General features: G+C 42.4%; 1 protein-coding gene across 2 annotated transcripts; it reads right to left on the bottom strand.

Annotated features, from left to right (window-relative positions):
- Positions 1-1,080: 1,080 nt before the first annotated feature.
- Positions 1,081-18,622, bottom strand: DDX3X (DEAD-box helicase 3 X-linked). Of its 2 annotated transcripts, none has more exons than XM_052673937.1 (17): positions 18,452-18,622; positions 16,013-16,070; positions 14,917-14,967; positions 10,946-11,069; positions 9,733-9,873; positions 9,548-9,647; positions 8,848-8,983; positions 8,318-8,403; positions 7,657-7,755; positions 7,422-7,582; positions 7,080-7,224; positions 6,844-6,988; positions 6,341-6,522; positions 6,134-6,251; positions 4,954-5,110; positions 3,954-4,081; positions 1,081-3,608 (listed from the first exon to the last, which is right to left on the bottom strand). In XM_052673937.1, the coding sequence occupies exons 1-17, from the start codon at positions 18,494-18,496 to the stop codon at positions 3,526-3,528; spliced, it is 1,959 nt and encodes a 652-aa protein (XP_052529897.1). In that variant the 5' UTR covers positions 18,497-18,622; the 3' UTR covers positions 1,081-3,525. The 2 variants fall into 2 exon arrangements, with proteins under 2 accessions (XP_052529897.1, XP_052529898.1); XM_052673938.1 differs by having other exon boundaries at positions 3,954-4,078.
- Between the last annotated feature and the right edge of the window lie 4,683 nt (positions 18,623-23,305).

Genomic DNA, 23,305 nt, shown 5'->3' with positions numbered 1-23,305 from the left:
TGCACATCCAGGGATATAGCATGATAACACAAAGCCCTGCAGGATGAAGTTGGTAATTAGTGCAAGTCTAAAGCAGGTAAATTTAGTGTGGTCCACGCTCAGTGTGTTCAAAACAGTGAGCCACGAGCAAGCAATGCAGATAAACACAGCTGTCTCCTTCATGGTACTTCAATACTTCAAAGCACACATGGTTTACTAAGCAGCGTTTCACAAGGCAAGGAAGACTTGCAGATGGGCATTTATGGATACAGGACTACAGGTACACATCACACCTTGACTAATCGAGGGACCACTCCTCAATCCAAACTGTGGATCTGTAGATTTACTTTCACTCTCTCTTAAGTAGATTCCTGCTGAGAAAGAAGTCATTTGAGTACAGCATTTAGAATTGTTTCTACAACAGATGAGTATGGACGTGAACATGTGAAACTATTCCTTTCACTGCCTCCCATGGTTATCCCAGCACACAAGCTCACTCCAGCCTACTCATGGCTCATAATCCCATGCTTCAATTTTCTAAAGCTAAGGCAACAAGCACAGGTCTGGTGCTGCTACCTTATGAAGGCACTGACTCTGGAGGGAAGGTGGCTAAGTTACCACTGTCCAACCGTGACCCAGTACATACAGCAACTTTCCTACACAACTGCACACTTATTCTCAACAAGGCCAGCAAGCAACTAGCTTGTAAAGGGCGTCACTCACTGATACCTCCCCTAAGATGCAACACAACCACAAAATGAGGTCCAAATACCTATGGCTGAAGAACTGAAGTCCGTGCATAAACTTCAATCAAATTTCATTCATTCCAATTGAACTTGTTACTCTGAAGGAAGGGAAATCTGATCTGTCCTGCACCCACTTCAACTTCTTTAGAAGACTTGAACAAGCATCCAGCACTGCTAGGCACAGGTGATTCTATGCTTGCTACCATAGCAGTAACCCTGGGTTCAGCTCCCATTTGATAAGCACGCTGACATGTACCACACTATATTCACCTGCTTGCAGATTAGCACGTGGATGAGACTGCTGGAGCTACATCTCAAAAACCAGAAGAGTGACGCTTCACAAATGAATAGACTATGCAGTTCAACTTTTTTATTTTAATAAAATCAAGAATATGCACAGCACATGCAGTGCTAGCATCTAAACTAATACAATAAGCAATTCTAAACCTACAGTGACTTGAAATTCAAATTTTCACATTCAGCAAGTTTAAATCCATTCTTGCATATTGTTTTGAATCCTTGTAACTGAACTGAAAGTATTGCTGGCTGATAAAACTTGCTAAAATGCACAAGTCACTGATTACGCCAATACAACAAAGATAACCACATGTTTGAGGATTGCAATGTGCCAGACATTCACTGAAAAAAAAAAAACACACAACTAAACAAAACTCACGCAACAAACATCTGAGAATCTGGACACTTCACATCAGTGTTTAGAAGTGTTTCATTAATATCTTAAGACAAGTGTATCAAAACCTTGGCATGTTTAATTTTTAAGTTGCCAATTTTTGTTTACTATCAGAAAGTTATGGCTATACTGCCAATGCCGGGTCTGCTTAATTTGACTTAAGAGTTTAATATGACTTAAACATTAAAAGCTCACACTACCCCGAAATATATAATTTCACGCATACGGTGACATTCAACATTCAAGTGCCAGTGTTTTTGTACTGTCTTTTGGTCAAGTTTCTTTAAACTTTCAAAGAATCACTTTTAGGCTTACAAAAATAAATATTTGTCAAAAATGTTCAATAAATATTACACAAAACTAGCAGCAAAAAGTATCTAGAAATCTGTCGTGTGCAAATAGTTTTCTTCCCAGCTATCATTCCCATGGTCCCAAATAAGTTTTAGAATCTATTTCCTTCTCCTTAAACAAGCTGCGTTCAATCTCCAAGAGACAAAATAAGATTGGAAGTTAAAGACACGCACACAAGACATATATAAAATTCTCTGAATGTGCAATAAAAGAAGTATTTTGTAAAAAGTTATGGGCAAAATGTACAAGGGCCTAAACCTAGACTTGAAATAGCACCATAACAAATGACCTCAATACTGTCAAGTGCACCTACTTAATAAAAGTTTTTGAACAAGGCACAATACACTTGAAAAAATCTATTGCACTTTAGGAGATTTTTGCCTTTTTCCTACGCCACTGTAGATTAGAGTTGTTAACTGCTCTGGCCACAAAGTTAGCACAGAAATTCCAAGTGGCTTAGGCATTTTTCTGGTGGACAATACTTATCTTTGGCCAGATTTAGCATAAACAGACTATAAATACAATGGAAACCTATGCAACTAAAACTGACTAAAACTGCACTTCAATAGCAGAATTGAAACCTTGTGCAGTTTATGTACATTTCCAACCTCTGTGATCTCAGGTTTGTTTGTTACTCTTCTGGAGCCATTTTACAAAGTCTACAGTAAGCCAGTTTAACATCTCCACGCAGCTTGAACAGAGTAATGTGAATCTGCATTAAAATAAAGCCTGCTGCATAATTCTTCCTGTTCATACCCTCTTGACCAAAAAACATCAACACTAGCATGCGTTATTAGACCAAAAATTCAGTCAGGCCCTTAAGGAGGACCAATCACTGCCATGGTCAGCCATTCTACCATTTCAATTTCATATGGCAGGCATTTTTAAAAAGTCTAAATAGATGAATTCTCCTAAAAACTATTTCAAGTTATCAGACCTTTAAACGTTCCCTGTAATATTCTGCCCACATTTGGCTAGCTCACATTGATGATCTGCCTAAATATTGAAAAAGGAATTGCTGTATTTACTTGCATTAACTTCAAAAACAGTGCTTTTAATGTATGCATGTATCCATACATCATCTCATCATGACTGGAATGGCTTATTAAAGGCTATCAGGTTCTAAGTACCTATCCAGGATAGAGTGAGCAAATCAGAACTTTAACTTAGTACAGTTTTGCCACATTAGAAACTAATTGCATTGATATGCTTCAAGATGTTTTTATTTTTCAAATCTGCAGATACCAAAAGCCCTAATGCAGGCTACCGCATAAGTTTTTCTTTGTAATATTATGGATGAATCAGTGATTCCTGTTTAAGTTGTATCACACCTGTGTGCCAAGGTTTGATTTTAGCCCAAGTTCAGTAATTTTTATTTTGTCTAAACAATTGATATCTTGAGCATTACTGAGCCAACAGGACATCAAAATAAAAGTTGTCTAAAGTTAAAGGCACAGTACATTAACAAACAAATGATCCTCAGTCACAAAATTATAAATGCAGTTTCTGGGTGGGGATGGGTGGGAGGGGAGTTAATCCTGACTACAGCAATAGAGTCTTCAAAACCACCTTCAAGATAGGGCTACTTGTTCCTTTGTTTCCATCTTGTGACCTTGAGCTCCCTTAAAAAAAATTTCAGTGGAGAATCACAGCTGGTAATGTACTGCGAGTTCTTGAAGCTACACAAGGTATAGTCTGGCTAAGTTACATGTGGTTTCCATATTAGCTTGTTTGGTAGGTTATCTGCTGCAAGCAGATTCAGTTGCCCCACCAGTCAACCCCCTGGGAGTTATAGTTTCCTCCATATCCATCGCTGTTGTAGAAGCCTCCATAACCACCACCTATGAAAGGCAAGAGAAAAGTGATGCTTAATCAACCTGCTAAAGGTAACTTGCACCTTTACAACAGAAAACAGCCCAGGGCACAAACAAGACGTCCACTATCTATTAAAGAAACCCTCCCCAGAAGCTTTGCTACATGTAATCAAAACAGACTGCAAACAAACAGATACATATATAACTTGTGTTAATACAGTCCCAATAGGATGATTAACTTCACACACAGCATACCAGACGACCTCTAATATTTACTGCAATTACCTGCATAACTTCCAGAAGCACTACCATATCAACTATCCTCAAGCCTTGTTTCATAGCTGCCAGTCATATCTGCCCTCTTTTTCTTACCTCCAAATCCTCTGCTGCCACTTCCTCCACTACGGCTGCTGGTTGATCGACTGCTGTTAAAGCTGCTGCTGCCAGCACCGCTACTTGTTCGGTAGTCTCTGGCACCAAATCCTCCACTAAACCTACTGCTTAAGAAAGGAATAAGAAATGCTTTTGTCAGTGATATTTAAGCACTGTAAGCTCAAGCACAAGGTTTCTTCAACTCAGGTTATAGTTGTCCAACAATCAGTGCAAATGATGATTCCCATGTTCTTCTTAATGAGTACCCCAATGCTATCTAGAAAGGACATTCAATGTAGCAAAGGAAAATTTACCGTCCGTGTTCAACTTGTCATGTTACACTATGAATTACTTTATCGGGACCTACTCTGATTTAATTCAGTACAACCTCTGTTCCATAGGGTTTCGAAGTGATCGTTTCAGTGATTCATTCAAGCCCATTTTCTCTGTTGTAGAAAAAGACAACCAACTTCTAAGCATGATTCTGATGAAAAACAACTAAAATTCGCAAGGTCTACTCACACTAGCTAAATTGAAAGAAAATGTGATGGTTCCCTGTCCTTATTATTTTAAAGCCATTTGCTCCAATTTATAGGAGACGTTTCAGCTCCCTGTAGCAAAACTATTTCACAAGTGTTCTCACATCTGCACGTTACTTTTTACTTTTTTTATTGTTAATAAACAAGCACTACTATCTCCCTAGCCTCTCAGCAGGTGCTCAAGCACAACTGCGGCTCATGCATTTAAGAACTTCTCTCAAGTATTTACATGCTTCCAATGAGTTGTAGAGCTATTTCTGCTAGCAGCTGTTAGCACTATCTAGCCACTAGCTTAGAAGGAAAAAGTTACAGTACAGCGCAGGCATTGAGCTGTAACCTTCGGGTGAAGAGGACACCAGAGTGCATTGGCTTGTGTACTCCCCAAAAATTAACTGCTTTTAGATAGAACTGCCCTTCACAAGTCATTAAAATCCACCTTCAGTCAAAGCCCTCAACATTACCTCTTAGATCGCCCACGGCTGCCACCTCCTTTGTGATGCTGTTCGTAAGCCATGTTTTCCAGCCAAGATGGAACTTCTTGCTTAGCCTCAACAAGAAGATCAAGTAAATCCTTGGTGATGTTTATATTTCTCTCATTGAAGAACGAGGTGGCAAGACCTGAGGTACATATTAGATTTTAGCCCCACATGAAGTAGATACACCGCAGCACTTCATCCCATTCCATATTCCACTTGTGGCTGTGACAAACTCACCACATTCTCAAACTCAACTAACAGAGAGTGTTAGAATTATCTGAACAGAAACTGTTCATTTTCCAGTCATTCACAAATCTCATATTTACTGACAGGCACACACTGAAGACAGATATTTTACCTATGGTATCAAATCTTCATTTAACAGTATAAAAAAAAAAAAAAAAAACACACAAGAACAAGCTGGCTGAAAAGAATTGGTTTCTTTCTACATTGGCTAGACCTCAGTTAAAAATTATATATTGCTGAAGCACTGCATGATTTGACAGATAAAGTATCGTCAAAACACTCTATTTAATGCCACCTGACTTCACAAGCATTAGTTTTCAGTGGCACTTTGTGTTTAACAGTAATACAAGTGAAGAACACTAGAATTCTAAATATGTTGAGATGTCATGTAGTTACGTAAGCACAAGAAAGAGTACTGCAAGAAAACTGCTCAGAGACCATTCACCCCATCCTTCCTCAAGAAAGCATAATAGATGTGATCCCCTAGAAACAGTTTTACAGAGCGGGAAGTTGGAATAGGCTTCAGACAAGCTTTTCCTACAACAAGGGTAAGTACAATACAACTTTATATTCCCTTTTGTAGGAATTTTTGAAACTCAGTAGAAATCTGCAGGAGCAAGAATAGAACTCTCCAGATCCAAGCTAGAAACAGACTGCTAGTATATAGCTTAGGCTTCAGTTTCAGCTATTAAGTACTCTTTACTCATTCTTCCAGTTGTAAGTAACAGCAAAACACCTCCAGAATTCCAATGAAAAAAAAAAAAAAAAAGCTGCACTCCATACTGCACAGTTTCCTAGCAATGCTGTCTGGGCACAGAAAGCATGAGGGCTCCTTTCAAGTTCTGCACAGCCCCAATTTGCTATTTATCCAATACCTCTACACCCAGAAAAAAATCAGGTTCTACGTGCCTATACATACCAAGGTTTCCTACACGGCCTGTACGACCAATACGGTGCACATATTCTTCAATGTCACTTGGCAAGTCAAAGTTTATGACGTGCTTTACATTTGATATATCCAGTCCTCTTGCTGCTACCTAGTAGTTAAGAGTAAAAAAAATAATTTCTGAGCTGAGGTCAATGAGATAATATGCCTATCAACTCAAACTCCAGAAACCGGACTTACGGCTGTGGCTACAAGAATTGGGCTCTTGCCCGAACGGAACTGATGGAGTGCTTCCTCTCGGTCTCTCTGAGAACGATCTCCATGTATACTTGTACAAGCATATCCTTCATGGTAGAGGAAGTCCTCAAGAGCATCTGCTCCCTTTTTAGTTTCCACAAACACCAGAGTCAAAGAATCCTTGCCTAAGAATAAACAAACCACAAGTTTAAAAGAGAAAAGCTGTACAGATGAATACGTCACAGTCTGGAAAAAGGCAGCTTTACTTCTCTGCTTCCAATTACTCTAAACTGCAGACCTGCTTTCTTATTTTGTATTACTGAGTTTTCATCAAAACATAAAACCACCATTCAGCCAATGCAAGACATTCACTGCCTGTTGAAGAAATACAAAGAGGTACTACTTTCCTCCACCTACCTACTCAATCCAAGTTCACATTATTTTGAGCTGTCAGATTTGCCTCATCTGAAATGGAATTATTCACTTATCTAAAACTGGTGATTTACCTGTGGCATTTAGCAGGTCGAGCAGAAATGATCGTTTGTCCAACTCTTCCACCCAGACCACTTTCTGTGTGATATTCTCAGATGTAGAACCTACTCTGCCAACAGCCAGGAAGATATATTCATCAAGGAAGTCACGAGCAAGCATCTAAAGAGGGAAAGGCAACAGATCAGCATTTCCCCCCTTCCAGAGATAGGATCAGACTAAGCGTTAAGGCATTTCAACTTCCATGAAGTACCTGGATTTCCTTGGGGAAAGTAGCACTGAACATCATGGTATGACGAACCCCCTTTGGCGGCATTGTATCTTGTTCAACAATTCGTCTAATCTGAGGTTCGAAACCCATGTCGAGCATTCTATCAGCTTCATCAAGCACTAGGTATCTGAAGTAATAAAAAGGCTTTTTTCAGATGGTTTTAGAGATGATATACACATATACACTGTACACATTGGACTACATTTCTCAATCAGACATTTACAGTTTGAATGCCAGATCAAGAGTTATCATCTCTAGATTTCAAAAGGAATTCAGTTTCATGTCAGCAACTCATTAGTTTATGGACTGAATCACTTCACTTACTTGCAAAAATCCAGTCCAATCTTTCCCCTCTCCATCATATCAACCAGTCGACCTGGAGTTGCTACAAGCAAGTGACATCCACGTTCTAAGTCACGTATTTGTTGCCCAATGTCTGCACCACCATACACAACACAGGGACGAACTCTGGAACGGTATGCAAACTACAAAACAAGCAAGTCAGCGCTAAGAAGAACTATACGTGAGCTATCCTGTTCTAATGAACTCCTAGACATACCTTCCTGGCCTCCTCATAGATCTGCACAGCCAGTTCTCTAGTTGGAGCCAAGACCAGTGAGATTGGATATTGCTTACGGCGTCCATACCTTCCGTTCTCCTAAAACAGGAAGAAAAACCCCCAGATACAAGGCAAATTAAAACACTGTCTGTTGTCACTGAGCTTCTCTTAACAACAAAGCAAACAGTGGAGCATCAGCTTGTTTTACACACTGCGTCTGACTGCCCTGCTGCAGCGCTTTAAGATTAAACTTTTGGTTAATATGTTAACAGCGTAACTGCAGCACAAGCTCGTCCTCTAAAACCTGTATCAACACCTACAACTAAGAGTAACTGCCCTTGGGAAACAAGGTATGTACTGCCTCATCTTAAAACCTACAATATAAACATGTCATGTCCAACTAAACAATTCTCTCAGTAGCAAGAAACAACTCATAAACATCCTCCAAAAAAATCTCGTTTCTCCCCTTCGGTTGAGGAAAAAGTAACAAGCTGCTCCATGCCCAAGAAAAGGCTTCTGAAAGGTGAGAAACTCCCTTCATCTACCCAAAACAATGATGATACACACTTGAGCTCAATTACTGCAGTAGCAGACATCAGCATACGAAGCAAATGCATATATTGGACTCGGCTTCTTCAGGACTAGGTAATAAAATACTTGCCTTCATAGCTCTCAAGGCATCACCAGGTCCATCTGCATAGATCTGGCTCAATATTGGTAGAAGAAATGCAGCAGTTTTCCCAGACCCTAATAGATACAATTTAGTATTATTAGTTATTTTTAAAGCTATCATACTGTTATCTACTGGACATAATCCTGTACCATAAACACTCCTAGTATCATCTCTGCTAGCTATACAGATACAAAAGTCATTTGAGTGTATTTTTCAGCCAGTTGTCTGAAAGAAAAACTTTTCTGTTGTTCAGAAAAGTTGTCTACAGAAGACTATCAATCAATAAGCACTGCTGAAGTGATTTAGGGTATTAACAGCTCTCTAAGGATGCAGTAACACATGTGCCTAACAAGATACATGTAAAACAACTCTAAGACCACGCTTACAATTTCCAAGAAGTATTGCTATACATTCTAAATAATAAGTTTATTGCCTTAAGGAAACCTTGCCCACAGCTTCAAGAATGCAAGAATCTCTTCTCATTGACAGAGACTAGTAAGCAATAGTTCCAAACTTACCTGTCTGAGCACAGGCCATCAAGTCTCTCTTCTCTTTAATAATAGGTATTGCATGTTTCTGGACTGGAGTAGGACGAGTGTAACGTGTGAGCTCAATGTTTCCCATAATAATTTCTCCCATATCAACATCACTGAACTGTAAAATATTGTAAAAGATTAAATCTGAGATCCCTACCATTCATTTCTCCCTGAACAAGCCACTCAGTCCAAGCAGTTTTTTCATAAAATACTTTTGGTTTCATTTCTTCCTATAGAAGTTGCTTCTAAGGTCAGATACTAAAGAATCAGTTAACTGGGAATATAGTACCAACTCAGTCCAGCCACATAAGTGATACTTAAAAAGCCAACTAAGCCTCAAATGCAAACTACATTAGCCATACCATGCTTAACACCTCACTTACAAGCAATGTTTAAACAGGTGCTGCAAAATAGCACCTCTGAGCACTTCCACTACTTACACGTTTATTAGTTAAAGAGACACCATATAGTTAAGTAAGCCACAGGCATTAACTTTATATAACCTCTCCTATGTCTTAGTTCATTCATTATATACGGCTCCTCTACTAAAAAAAAAAAATCTTTGCCATAGGAAAGCAAGACAATGTTACACTTAGGGAGCAAAGGAAACACAGCAAAACATCAAGTTTCACATGCAAAACTGTAAGATTAGACAAATCTCAATTTGGCAAAAATAACTTACACTTTCAATATGTGGAGGACAATTGCTGCCTGTTGCTTCAACAGGAATATCATCGTATTTCTCAAAGTTAATGCCAGTATTGCTTCCTGAAAAGAGCTCTCTGAAAGTAGGGAAAAAAAAAGTATTTTATTTATTAGGTGAATCAATTAGCACTATCACTTGTGCTGTGCAGATCCACTACTTACTGTTCCAGGCGTTCACTTGGGGGAAGAGGCTTTGACCAGTCATCTTCATCAGATTTGTCACACCAACGGCTATTTCCACCACGGTCAAATCTACCGAAGCCGCTCCTATCATAGTCGCTACCTCTTCCACGCTCTTCATACCTGAATACAGCACCACTGTTAGGCCACCATCACAGGAACAAAACACCAAAGCAGTTATAATCTAGCTGAATACGGTCTGCATGTTACATACGTGACCATACCACAATAATCAGATATTCAAACTGACCTACGAAGTAAAATTATTTCAGCACTACTTATAAGACTATGTCACGTTATTCTGCATTACAGACAGGAAAATTTTGTTCCTATTAGCTTAGTTTTAGCTTAATACATTGAAACTTAAACCAGCACTCAGTATTTTAAGCGCAACTTGAACTGCAGCTGCCTTTTTTCCATTTAAGTTTCTCACTCTTGTTTTTCTATTTTGCTTTCATAGGAAGCTTCATATGAATCTCCTCTGAGATGCTACTTGCTACTCCGCCCTTTCACAAACAGCTCCCCCAAAGAACTTGAATTTGCTCCCCTACTCCTTCCCACCACATTAGAAAACTAAATCTCTTAATGAACATGTCACATTCCCAACTTTACCAAGCGTGAGCTCACCTGTGTTACTGACTTAGAAAGAAGGTGGAAAAAGTCCTTACCTCAACTGTTTAGATTTTGGCCTGGTAAATCATGTTTGAGAAAAGTCTGGATGCAGGACTACCACCGTCAGCCTTACTAGTTGACAAAGGTCACTCACCACACTTGTGCATACAACGCATGATGTGTGTAAGACTGATCAAGTAAGGTAGAGAACCTGCAAGAGTCTCACCCAGGTTTATTAACTACACTTTTTCAACAAAAAAAACGGAAAAAAAAGTCAGTTCTGATGTATTTTATGTGCTCCTAACAGCTCTTAATGAATTTGTGGTAGTAGCAGCCACCCATCTAAAACTTCATTGATGACATGGAAAGTCAGGAAGTCATGAGAATTGCAGTAGTGGCTGGTGATTGGCTATAAGGCACATCTTCTACAACATGCAAGATTCCCATCATTTAATTCCTACAGCTATGAAGTAGAAAGATGGGAGGGGGATCCACACCTAGAATTCCATTTTAAACAGCAACATTACATATGTGCCACTGGAACTGCAACAGAAATTCAGCACCTATAGAAATAAGCACTTGCCTTCCTCCTCTTGATCCATTTCCACGGTCAAAGAAGCTTGATTTTGCTCCACGGTCGGACCGTGCACCAAAGCTGCTGTATGCATCCTTGTCTCTGCTAGAACTCCAGCCACCGCTATCAAAACCTAGTAGAGAGACAGTATTTTAAGCCATATATCACACAGCCCAAGCTTCTGTAAGAAAGATGTCTGTCCAGTAAACCTTCATTGGAAGATCTACATCATTTCAATACTGTCAGTCTTTAAAGAAAAAGACAGACAGACAAGACTTGCTCAAATAGGCACCACATATTTCTCATTGCCAAGCAAACTTGCTGAAGCACCTTCATGAATGCAGAAATGGTACATTTAAAACAATGCACATACATCACTGCTAGTATTTGTCTTCCTCTGGAAAGAGGGTTATAAAGGCAACAGAGGTCATGATGCATTTGAATAACTTCAAACTGAGGAATCCAATATGACTGGAGGATTCTGAATTGCCTGAGGTTATACAAAGTTGCATGCCTTATTTATACTAAATAGGTACGAACTGAACCCATTAATGAGTGCTTTTGGGATGACAATAGTAACAGAAAGCAGGGAGCTCAACTATAACAGAACAAAAAGTTCAGGAACAACCAAGTGTTTACAACCCTAGTTTTCCCCACAGCTTCAACACATGCTCTTCACAGCACATTTCATTTTTGTGAACATACCAGGCCCGTGGTGCGGTTTACTCAGGGGACAGAAAATGAACAGAAGCACTGGTACTAAAGCAAAAAGTTTATGTCAAGAATACTGATCTAGAAGCTTAACCTTCAAGTTTAAAAATAAGATCCTACCAGAGACTGGACTTAGAAAGAATAAGTAACCCTACCAGTAAAAAAAAAATCTTTTGCAAATTCTGCAGCAGAAAAACAATGAAGACACGTATGTCACACACAACAGAAGCAACTGGGACAGCAAAATTACTACAGAAAATTCTGTGCAGATTCCATCCAACCCATCTTTCCCCCAAGGAGATAATAACATCTAATGAAATTCTGCAGCTTCCGCACCTATATAGCAACTACTGCTTTTCATTCTTCCATCAGCATTTTAAGTCACACTTTGTAATGTTTTAACAGCAATCACGGTTACCCCACTTGAAAAGCTGTCATGCAAAGCAGCAATCAGTTTTATGAAAGGAACGAAGTTTAACATTTTTTTCATTTGATCTACTATAGATCAACTCAGATTTCAAATACCCAAGTGTAGCTTTAAAAATGTTCAACAAGAACGCCATACGACAGAACATCAGTATTACCAAGCAAAATTCAAAGCCAAATGTGTCAGTATTCACAGCTACTGATTCTGAGCTCTATGTACAATAGTTTGAACTGCTGAAAAGCAGAATTGCCACTAAGTGGCCTAAATTTTGAACACATTATCTCCTGCAGTTCTGTGCTGTCCTGCTCTCAGATACAAAGCTGGCATTATCAGTGTCACAACCTCTCAGGGACACATCCTCAGGTCTACGGAATAATTATGCTAAAACTTACCTAACAGACAAGGAAGAGACTGGTTTTGGAACAGAAATACTCTAAATCTTTTAGCCTTCTTCCCCTGCCAATACCTCTTTAAATCCAGAGGACACTCAGCTCTTCACATGAAAGAAAAAAACTGTTATGTTTAAATCACTGAGTCCACTGCCTTAAGCAATTTCTTACTTAGCCACGAGTATATTGTGCAACATTAATAGCCTCTCTGTATTACCGCACCATAATCAGCTACAGAGGAAACTGAGAACCCCAAGCCAGAAACTACAGACCAGTTGTTCCAAAAACACATCTTAAAGGAACAGCACACAGGATAAACTAACAATTCCTCTGAATGCAGCATTACTTTAAAGCTTTTGTGAAAGTTAAGGAGGGCACAGCTTGTGTGAATTCTCCTGGGACATCGAAATATGGCTGAACACTTCTAAGGCTGCATACAAGACCTTCCTTATATGGTCAAATACTACTGCTATCCAAAGAATGCTCTTCCTGTTGCTTGCTAACATGTACAAACACCTTTCAGAAGCTGCAAAGGACTTTTAATCAACAGCCATTATACAGAAAAAGTTTGGGTTTTTTTTTTTTTCCCCAAAGTAGTTAACTTGCATTAGTTGCATACAACTGAATACTGCGTTACAGACCTGAAGCCATGCAATAGCTCTACTGCCAACCCCTTGGTGTGGATGACACACTTTGCTACAATGCACGAGCCCTGAACTGGTTTTCTCCACTTCACTATTACGAACTTCCCATCACGAGGAGTCAGCAGGAATCCAGTGAAAAAGAGCTCTGAACAGTTTCAAGGAAGTTTCTAAGCAACAAGGTACCAATGGAAGTTGATATCCTGTAGTAACTAAGTTTACCACACTGCTTGTTCAAGTTGAGTTTCACAACTTCTTTACCTTTCTGCAAGGTGACATTTCAGTGCCTATACTATCAAATGAACGGAATGAATGAGAAAATCCAATTACACCATGAATACATCCTATGATCTTATAGTTACTCAGATACAAAGGGCAACATTCACACTTCTCTTACTTCAAAGGAGAACTCTACACTGTAGAGTTCAAATATCTAGTGAAACAAGAAAGCCTCTGTTTCAGAGTTTTTGTTTTGAGAGCAGCTCTTAATACACCTTTACATATCACGTTGCTCAAGGCAAAATGAAAATACCTCCGTATCCAGTGATCCCTGGAATTCTTATTTCTCCTTTCTTGCAACCAAAGTTGCTCCTGGGTCGATCTATGAGATTTCCTCCAATGCTGCTCACATTTGAGACCTAGGCTACTGAGAACTTCAAGAGAACCAAGCTGCCAAAGCATCCCTGTACTCTTCTCCACTTAAGTCAGCCCATCACAGCCTGCTCGCATCAATGAGTGCCTCAGGCCAATTTAATGCCTGTTCAATATTGTAATTTCCTTTTTCCATCTTCACATTTCTAATCTGTTGCTTCAAGTGGCAGCATGTTTGTTTTAGTCATTAAGCATCTCCAAAGGAACTTCAGATGGTATCAGCACGTATCTCAATACTCTCTTACCCACTCCTTCAAGGAAGAGACCTCCTGCACCATAAAGAAAACCTTTCCAAGTCTGTTGTTTTAAAAGTACAAGGTTTAAAATTCAAGCTATGTGAAGTTTCTACAACTTTTTCAGTTCATGGCATAGTCCAACACTTCAGTTTATCTGAAGTCTATTTAAAAGAACATTTCCTCTAGCAACTGTTATCTACACAATACATTATCATTCTATCTAATGACCACTAGAAAACTCTGAAATCTTTCTCCAAAATAGGTTATTATTTATATCACTGAAGTACTCCATGAAACACTTTATCCTCTTTTATCCTAAAAGTAAAGAGTTTGACTTTTTCACTGCAGTCCTTCTGTACAAGAACACTGTTCAAGCATTTCAGGTTTCATACTCCAGCATTCCATCCTGCTTTTTGCAACCACTTTTGTAGATTTCCATTATAAGGCAACACCTGTAATTGTTTCTCAGAATCCCCACTCTAATGTGTGTGTGTGTGTGTGTGTGTGTGTGTGTGTGTGTGTGTGTGTAGAGCATCCATTTATGATGCAAAATTGTGCTATTTGCTCACAGTAACTAGTTACTCAAGTTTCACATTACAGTCAATAGAATAAGAACTGGTACTTCCAAAGAAATTTAGTATTTTATACCCATGGTTACACTGGTAGACAAATAGTCTTCAACTTGCTTCTGTCACTTACATGCTTGATAAAATAACAAAGACATTTTGCCTATCAAACACCAAACTCAAGCTAAGAACATCACCTGGAGATGGAACCAATAGCAGCACACTGAAAATAGGAAGTGAAATTGCAGTGTTTTGTGCAGAATAGTCGAGCAGCCTGCAGAGTCACTTTGACAGTAGTGCCAAATGTTTAACGCCTCAAACAATCAGTTGCAAGAGTTGCCGCAATTTCTCATACATACCTTGTTTGGAAGCTTCCCTGTTCCTTAAGTGAGGAGGAATGTATCTGCCTTCTGGAGGACAAAAGATAGACGATGTTAAAGATAATGCTATATACTAGCAGCAGCTATATTGCTATATAATGCTATATATTAGTAGCCTTATGGATAACAGCCTTTTCAACAAACTCCCTTTGCAAAGGAAGAAACATAGTTTGCCTCATAAGCTTTCAGGCCTTTAAGGGCATTTTTAAACTACAGTTTTTGAATACATTTCTCACAGAGGACCCAACGCAGAAAACGTAAAATTCTCACGTTTAATTAGCTTCATTTTGTAAAAATAATACAGACATGCCTTTTCCAAACATACAGTACCCCTTAGCTTGTTTTCCTAGAACTAAGGCTTCACACAGTTCCAGGCTACTTGAGCAGGTTATGATGTTCACTACACCACTTCAACACTGGTACTCACAGTATTACTGCCAGTATTTTTCATTCCCTTAGAATCTAACCATCCCATTAAGTTCAGCTTAGATCTAACCAGAAGCCACGTGCAATTGCCTCTGATTAGTGTTCTTCAGTTACAATCCAGAAGCATCTGGACTGTTAAGCAGCATAAAGCAGAATGTAGCAAGCACGTGCTTAGTGGGAGTTCCCTGAAGATTCTCTCTCCTCTTAACACACTGCAGTCTGTTTGGCAAGCCAGATAGCATTGTTTCTACCTAACAAATCTCAACTAGAGCAGGTAACCACTAAAAATTTTTACCTCTGCAGCAACACTAGCTAAACGTTTTGCTAAGCCAGGTCACCAAATTATTACTACAGTTACTGGCCTCAGCTGTCTGACCAGAGGCCACAGAAAATTTGGGAATCTGGATTCTCACAAGTTGGTTCAGTACTTACAAGCACTACCAAAACACTCAACTTACACAATCACTGCAATTAAGTGTTCCTGTCTGAAGTGTGTAATTTTAAAGCAGGGAAGTAACTAGTAGCCACCTTGCATTCCCCCAAAGTCTGTAGCTCTTGATGAAAAGACTACTTTTGCAGGTACAAAAGCCAGCCCTGTTTTTAAAAATCCCTGCACACTAGAAAGCTTTAACAACTTGCATGTACTTACTGCTTGTAGCGGTTCCTTCACTCTGGGAGTCTGAGGAATTCAAGTCTAGACCAGAAAACTGGAAAGAACAAAAAAGCTGAGTAAATATCAACATGTTACATCATGAATTTATGCTAAGATGCAAAAAGCTTATTTACAGATCAAAAGCAAATTTCTGAGAAGTGAATGCTGCAAAGGAATTTATTTTTGTTACATCTCCTGTAATGGAGAACCACCAATACTGTAACATTCAATACCAGAGTAACAGTAGAACTGAGTATTATCCTCGGGTGTCCTCAAAGTCACCAATAAACACCCATCAAAAAGCCAGCAAGGCCAGAAAACTACACCCACCAAATCCAGTACTGCTGACTTGCTTAATGCACTAAATGAGGACTAAGAAGGACCTAAAACAGTCTCCCATTCCATTGAAATGCATTCTGACTGAGGCCAGGTTTTTTGGGGTTCTTTCTGAAACATGAATACAATCGTTCAAGTGCCCAACTGGTACTTCTTCATTTGTAGAATTCATTTTTTGATTGCATAAACATCACTAAGACACTAGCATCTTCATGTAAGAAGCAGTTTCTGCTCCCAGGACAATAGGCCATTTCCTCCTACCCTCACTCTTGGCAAATACAACTTTTCATTTGCTTTCTGCAAGCTTTGTTTGCAGCCTTCAGCCTACCAAAACGTGTTTAAGTGCATTCAGATCAGCAGAAGGCAATCCACAGACATAACAAAGTAGCAGCTTGCTGCAGTTGTTTACATACACGGCACAACACAGAACTTATCAGCAGTGCTGAAATAAGTTTGAAAACAGCTAAATTTTATGCGAGGCCAACTGCACTGCACATCTTCCAATGCAATCGGAGTCAATCCAAATCATCATCCTTCAAGATGTCCAGCACAGCAGTGACGGGCTAACGGTTGGACTAGGTAATCTTAGAGGATTTTTCCCACCTCAATGATTGTATGATTCTATTATGCATGCTGTCATTCGGATTCTTGAAATAAATCCTCCGATGGGGAGCGCCTAAGATTGCTCTCTCTAAAAGCTACTTCTGCTCTTTAGCCGATCCCAGCATTAAAACGAGATAAAAATATTACTGGGGTATTCAACTAACAATCAAACGCTGGGTATACGGAGGAAGAAGCGGGCAGATGAGAGGATGGCCGGCGCGCACCCCTCACAGTGCGGTGGCTCTGGGATATGGCGCAGGGCCGGGGCCGCCATCTCAGTGCGGCGGTGCAGCCGGCACTGCGGGCTGGGATTTTCGGCGCAGCAGGGAGCAGCCGCAGCCCGCCCAACTAATCCGGCTGCCGGCACCCGTCACGTGCTGTATCCCCGAAGGGGGAGGGGAAGGGGGGGGAGTGAATAAAGGGGGGGGAGGAGAGGACCGGCTCCCTGACCTACTTCGCCCCAGAGCCGTGGCTGCCCGAAACCTTCAGGCTCCGAGGGCTATTTCTGCCGTTCCGTGCAGGCTCGGGGCCCCGCTACAGAGCCGCGGTCTCCTCTCCCCCTCCCTCCCCCCCATTCCCTGAGAGTTAGGTAACCATCCGTCCCCCGGCTCCAGGCAGTGGCCTGACTCCGCCCCGCAGGTGCGGGGGGGCGGAAAGGAAGGGAGGATGGAAGGCGTAAGGAGAAAAAGAAAAAAAGAACAACAACACCGTGGGGTCGAAAGCGGCCCGCGCAGCGCCGCCGATCCGAGCGCAACTGCGTCACCGGGGCCCACCGGGAGGAGCGGGCGAAGCGCCCGCCGCGGGGCCGCGCTGCCGCAGCCCGAACAAAGGCGGCAGCGAGCGCCCCCCTTCCCCCGCCCCCCTCCGCGGGGGCGCCAGCACAAAGCGCCCCCACCCCCGCTCGGCTCCGTCACACGCACAATGGCCGCCATTGAGCCAGCCTCCTCCCTGCCCCCTCCTCCCCCTCTTCTCGCTGCCGTTCCCCGCCGCCGCCGCCAGGGGTCCCGCAGCGTTACCATCGTCGCTTCCCCGGCACACAAAAGCCGGGAGCGGAGCGTGGCCAGGAGGAGGCCGCAGGGGCACGCGGGGATGTGGCTCCTCCCGCCCGGTGTTGCTGGTGGTGCTGCTGGCGGCCGCCCCCCCCCCCCCGACCCCCCTCCCCCCGACTCTACGCGGGGAAAAAGGGCCGCACGACGGCAACTGCGCAACAACAGAACACGCCACAAACCCTCCGCGCCGCGCGGGGGGGGGGGGGGCGCACCCGAGAAAACACCGTGGGAGAGGGGGGTGGAGGGGGGGAAGGAGGGAGGAAAGAGAGCAATAAAACAAAATCACGACACAGCCACCGCTGATCGCGCAGCCAGCCCCGCGCTGGCCGTGTGGGCCACCCTTCGCAACACACGCTGCCGGCAGCCCCCTCCCCCCCCCCATATCCCGATTAACGGAGCGCCCCTCCCCCACCCACCCTCCGGCCCGTTCCCGGGGCCCGTCCCTCACCTGCTGGTCTAGACTGAGGGCATTTTCCACCGCCACATGACTCATAACGAGAGATCGTCTCGGGATATCCCGCTCCGCCTCAAGAAATTCAGATTCGCCGGGCCGGGAACTCGCCGCCGCTGCCGCTCGTTCGCCACGAATCGCTTTCCTGACTGAACACCCCCCGCCTCGGCCCCGGCCTTTATATAGTCCCCGCCCGCCCGGCGGCGCGCGCTGACCTCAGCCCGCACGCTACGCTCCGCCCCTCCCTTTCCCTACTCCAGCGCGGCGCTGTTGCGAGAGAAACCGACCGCGCAGCGCCGATGGCGAAAGGAGGAAGAGTTATCGCGAGATCTGCGTGCCTCTCTATAGCTTAGATCTGGATGGAGGGAGCTCCGGGGGTGTCGCGAGATTTCGCGCGCCGGGCCGGCAGACTCTCTGGGATTCCGGCGGCGACACCGCGAGGTTTGCTGCTGGCGGCCCGCTCTTCCCCCACGTCTTGCTCTCCCTGGAGGGGCGTCCGCTAGTTCTCGCGAGATCGCGCGCCCCCCTGCCTCTAACCCCCTCCTTTTGTTCGGCACGCTCGCGAGAGCGCCCGCTGCGCGCGCTCTGAGATGTCTCTAGAAGGAGTCGGATTCTAGGTCACGTGGCCGTCCCTGCCGGCGCTCGCCGCCATCTTGTGCGCTTGCCCCTGTGGAGTGGCGCAGGTCCTAATGGAGGCGCCGCAGGGCCGCATTGCTGGGCCTGAGCGCGGCGTGGGAAGGAGGAAGGATCCGGTAGTGGCACGCTGTGGTGTTTTCCCAGCTTGAGTGTCACCTGGACCGGAAAGGGGGACAACAGTCTGCGGGGGAGGGGCTGCTTCAGTAGATACACTGGCCTCACGTCTCTCCAACACGAAACCCCCTTTGGTGTGCCACACATCAACTTGTGGCTGCACCTGCTGGACTGCGCAGTGTTTGATCACACTGCCTGGTAACACACCACTGAGCTACTCACCCCAACGTGCTGAGGTTGGGGGTCAGCATTAGTTACTGCTGATACCACCTTTCTTCCCCCTTAAGCCTTGTTGAGCTATCAGATTCAGCGATATGCTAAGGTCATCAGTATGCAATAACTTCTATCAGGTTACCCCATTATAACCCCAGAAGGCTCCACGTTTCCCTCATCAAGGCAGAAGCCTACTGTTAGCCCATAAAACACCAATTAATAACCATCCAGACTCCATTTCACTGCTTAAAAACAAAAACCATCTCCAGTACTCTATCCATCACATTGCAGCCTGGTGACACAATAACCCTCAAGCTGTTCCCCTGAATTTGGGTCAGTAAAGTACTGACAAGCATGTTATACTATCAGGATACCTCAAGCTATAAGGTCACAGGGCAAAGGAAATAAGATTTGTTTGTCCTTTATACAAACATAGCAATTACTCCTCTATTTTTTCTCCTCTTTGGCAGTCTGCCTCTTTCAACAAAAAAGTAAAAGAAACATATCTGTTCTAAAAATCTCACTCTGGAATTTAACTCCTGTTTCACTCTGGAATTTAAAAGCAAAATGAAACCTTTTTGCACTCATACATGAAAACTGAAAAATAAAGTCACCTATCTTTACTTAGTTTCTCCTGCTTACAAAGTTCATCCACATTGCTACCCCTGAAGTTTGGGCTTTAAAGTCTTAAGTCATCTGTTCCAGCTAAACCCTACAAGGCTTAAGCATCCATGAACAAACCCTTAAAAGAACATGCATACTCCTCATTAAAAGAAAAAACAAAACCCACAGCCAGCACTGTACAAGACAAATTCTATCTTTAGACAAAACAATTACCATTTTTCTGCTTAGGTCTTCCCTAATTTTTCCGTGGTCAGCTGCAGCTCTAGACTTAAATGTTTAAGCCTGTATTTGTTTCCAGATGCACCTATTTATATAATTTAAATGCTTGCAGGTGTGGTCAACAGGGCTGCCTGAGATCAGTTGTTGTTGTGTTTTTTTTTTAAAAAAAAAAAAAAAAAGACCACTACATTATAAAGAAAGCCACTACTGGCCTTAGGCCCAAATTTGTTTTGTTTTTCCAAAGCAAATTTCAAGTAAGTCTTGTTTTTGTTTTTTCTTACAACTTTATGGGCAGTTCTGAGTTCTTAACAATTTGGTAATGCTACAATGTTTGCAAAGCTTTTGTAAACAACAGTATTGTTTGATATCATTCATACACCCTAGAAAATGGCATTAATTAATTCTTGTTTACTGTACAAGTTTTAGAGGCATCATAGCAATTCCAGTCTTGGCATTGCAGTCAGGAAAGCCAGTGGACCCACATGCCTCCATCATTTACAAAATGTGAGGGAGGGATAGGATAGCAGGGGGACCTGTGTGTGTGTGTCATACTGTGTTGTGCTGGAGGTGTGTTTTGATGTAGTCTACCCAAGGCAGAGCAAATTACAACCTTGGAGTCTTGTGCTGCAGGCACGCAAACACTTCCATTGCTTGGGGAAGTTGGCTTTTCCTTTGTCTATAAGTTTTACAATCCTCGTTAGACAGGACTATGTATTTTCTGTTTCACTTTTTATTCTCCTGCAGCTGACTCAGACAGTTTGCTAGAGGAGGCTAACAAGTACCTGAGTCAAGCACTCAGCTAACACTGGAGTCCTCACAAATCCTGTTCAGTGTCTGTTAAACTGACTTGAGTTTTTGTTGGTGGATTCAAACAAAGCTGCTCCAGGCAGTACTGAGTGCTTGGACACTCAGATTTTAAGTCCCAGCAGGACTTCTAGATTTGCCATGTCCTCACCTACAGAACCTACTCTATTATTCATTCTCAAAGGCAATGCTGTTGTCTTCAGAACAGCTAGAGATACAACTTTCTGAGTACTCAGGAGATAGTTGCCATGCATAAGTTAAGTGGTATCCATGATCACCACCAATCAGTTTGGGATATAAATTGAACAAAGCTTATGAAGTTGTAGCTGCATTTTAGAATATTCTTCCTCAAAGCTAATGGACACTGAGTTTGCATACATGAGTTTCCTTATCTGTTTTGAAACTTATCAACAGGTCATGTGCAGATATTCTCTGCACTCCGTCCCTTCAGCTTCTACTTCTGTCAGCCAGATGTATCTGTTAAACATTGTGTATCATCATGTATGTTTCACTTTGGTTGAGATGATGGGATGCATGAGGTATCTCACCCATCCTTTTCCTAGTCGAAGACATGGGACAGGGTGCTCCACATAGGTGCTATTGTTCTCTATTGATTTTTCCACCAGAGCTACTGGCTCTGCCATGAACTTCCATCTCTCTCATTGCTAGATAGTAAAAACATGTTTATCTGTTTCACCGGGCAGTCCGTTGCCATGTTATGGATGTTACGTTCGTCTCGCCAAGACTCCTCTGGTCTCTGCTATGTCCTCTTTCTATCCCACGTTTTAAGAGCATGATCACCACCCCCTCCACATCCATAGTAGAACATGCTCCTTTCTTTTTTCTTTTATTTCTTCTTCCCAGTGTTCAGAACAAGTGTTTAGACAGAGGTAACCCCAACCTGAAGTGCACAAGCATAGCAGTGTCTTGAATACAAGGGAGAGGGACTGGTAATGAGAATCCTTCAATAGAGAACAGGTAGAATACTTTTTCTGACATTACCTGATCTAAATTCTGCTGCAGTGCATTTTTTGCTTCAAAAGATTTTGAACAACTTTGGCCAGGTAGAGTGACATTTGAAAACTGGTGGAGCAATTTAAAAAAAACAAGAAACACAAAACAACAGAAACTGAATGTTGTTATGGTTTAACCTTGCAGGCAGCATCCAGGCTCGCTCTCCCCTAGTGGAATAGGGAAGAGAATCAGGAAAAAAAAAAAAAAAGAAAGAAAAACAATGCTTGTAGGTTGAGATAAAGACAGATAGGGCAGAAAATCAAGGGAAAATAATACAAACACACACAAAATGAGTGACAGACAATGCAATTGCTCACCACCCATTAACTGATACCCAGCCAGTCCCTGAACAGTGTCAGCCCCCCACCAGCGCCCCTCGTTTTGTAGTTCAGCACAACACCACCTGGTCCAGGACATCCCTTTGGGCAGTCTGGGTCAGCTGTCCTGCCTGCATTCCCGCCTGGCTCCTTACATATCCCAGCTCCTTGCTGGCAGGGCAGCACCAGAAGCTCAAACATCCCTGGCTCTGTGTAAGCACTGCTCAGCAACTACTTATACATTGCTGTGCTATCGACATTCTTCTCATCCCAAGCTCAGAACACAGCGCCGTACCAGCAGAGAGGAAGAAAATTAACTCTATTCCAACCAAAATCAGGACTGTTTTTAACAAAGTAACTAAGAAACAGTCTTCTCTCAGTGGTGCATCTGTCTCAGAAATATCAAATATCTGTTTTTAATAGCGTAATTTTTTAATGCTGATGATCACTTCTCAAATTTCCAGGGACATTTTTAGGCAACAAAAGTTAGTCTTACACATTTAGAGCAATACCATGAAAAGAAAAAGCACCTGCAGCTGTTGATATGGTATTAATGAAGTCTTCACTACAAACTCTCAATTTATCTACAGCCAGAAAATTCCTTTGACCAATGGAGAAGTTTTAAATAATGCATGCAAAAGCAATTCTCAGGCAGAATGAAATTTAAAAGCATTTTTTAAGGTGGTACCACTCCTTTAACTTCAAAACAGATCTACTGAAATAGAGGGTCTTCCCTGATTCCTCACATTTTGGAGGCTTGCTTTTCAGATTTTTCACACAGAGCAGTACTGGTGAAGGCAGTTCCCAGTTTGCCATTTGTTCCTGTCCTCAAGGCGTCCCCATGACTGTCCCAGCGTAGCTGCTAGTGATGCCGGCCAGTGCAGTGAATGAAGGAGCTGATCTGAGCTTA

This window comes from Tympanuchus pallidicinctus, unplaced genomic scaffold (genome assembly GCF_026119805.1).
Source record: "Tympanuchus pallidicinctus isolate F22 unplaced genomic scaffold, pur_lepc_1.0 scaffold14, whole genome shotgun sequence".
Classification (NCBI taxonomy): Eukaryota; Metazoa; Chordata; class Aves; order Galliformes; family Phasianidae; genus Tympanuchus; species Tympanuchus pallidicinctus.
The sequence above is the reverse complement of the archived record's forward strand: the minus strand, read 5'-3'. Positions and strand labels throughout refer to the sequence as shown.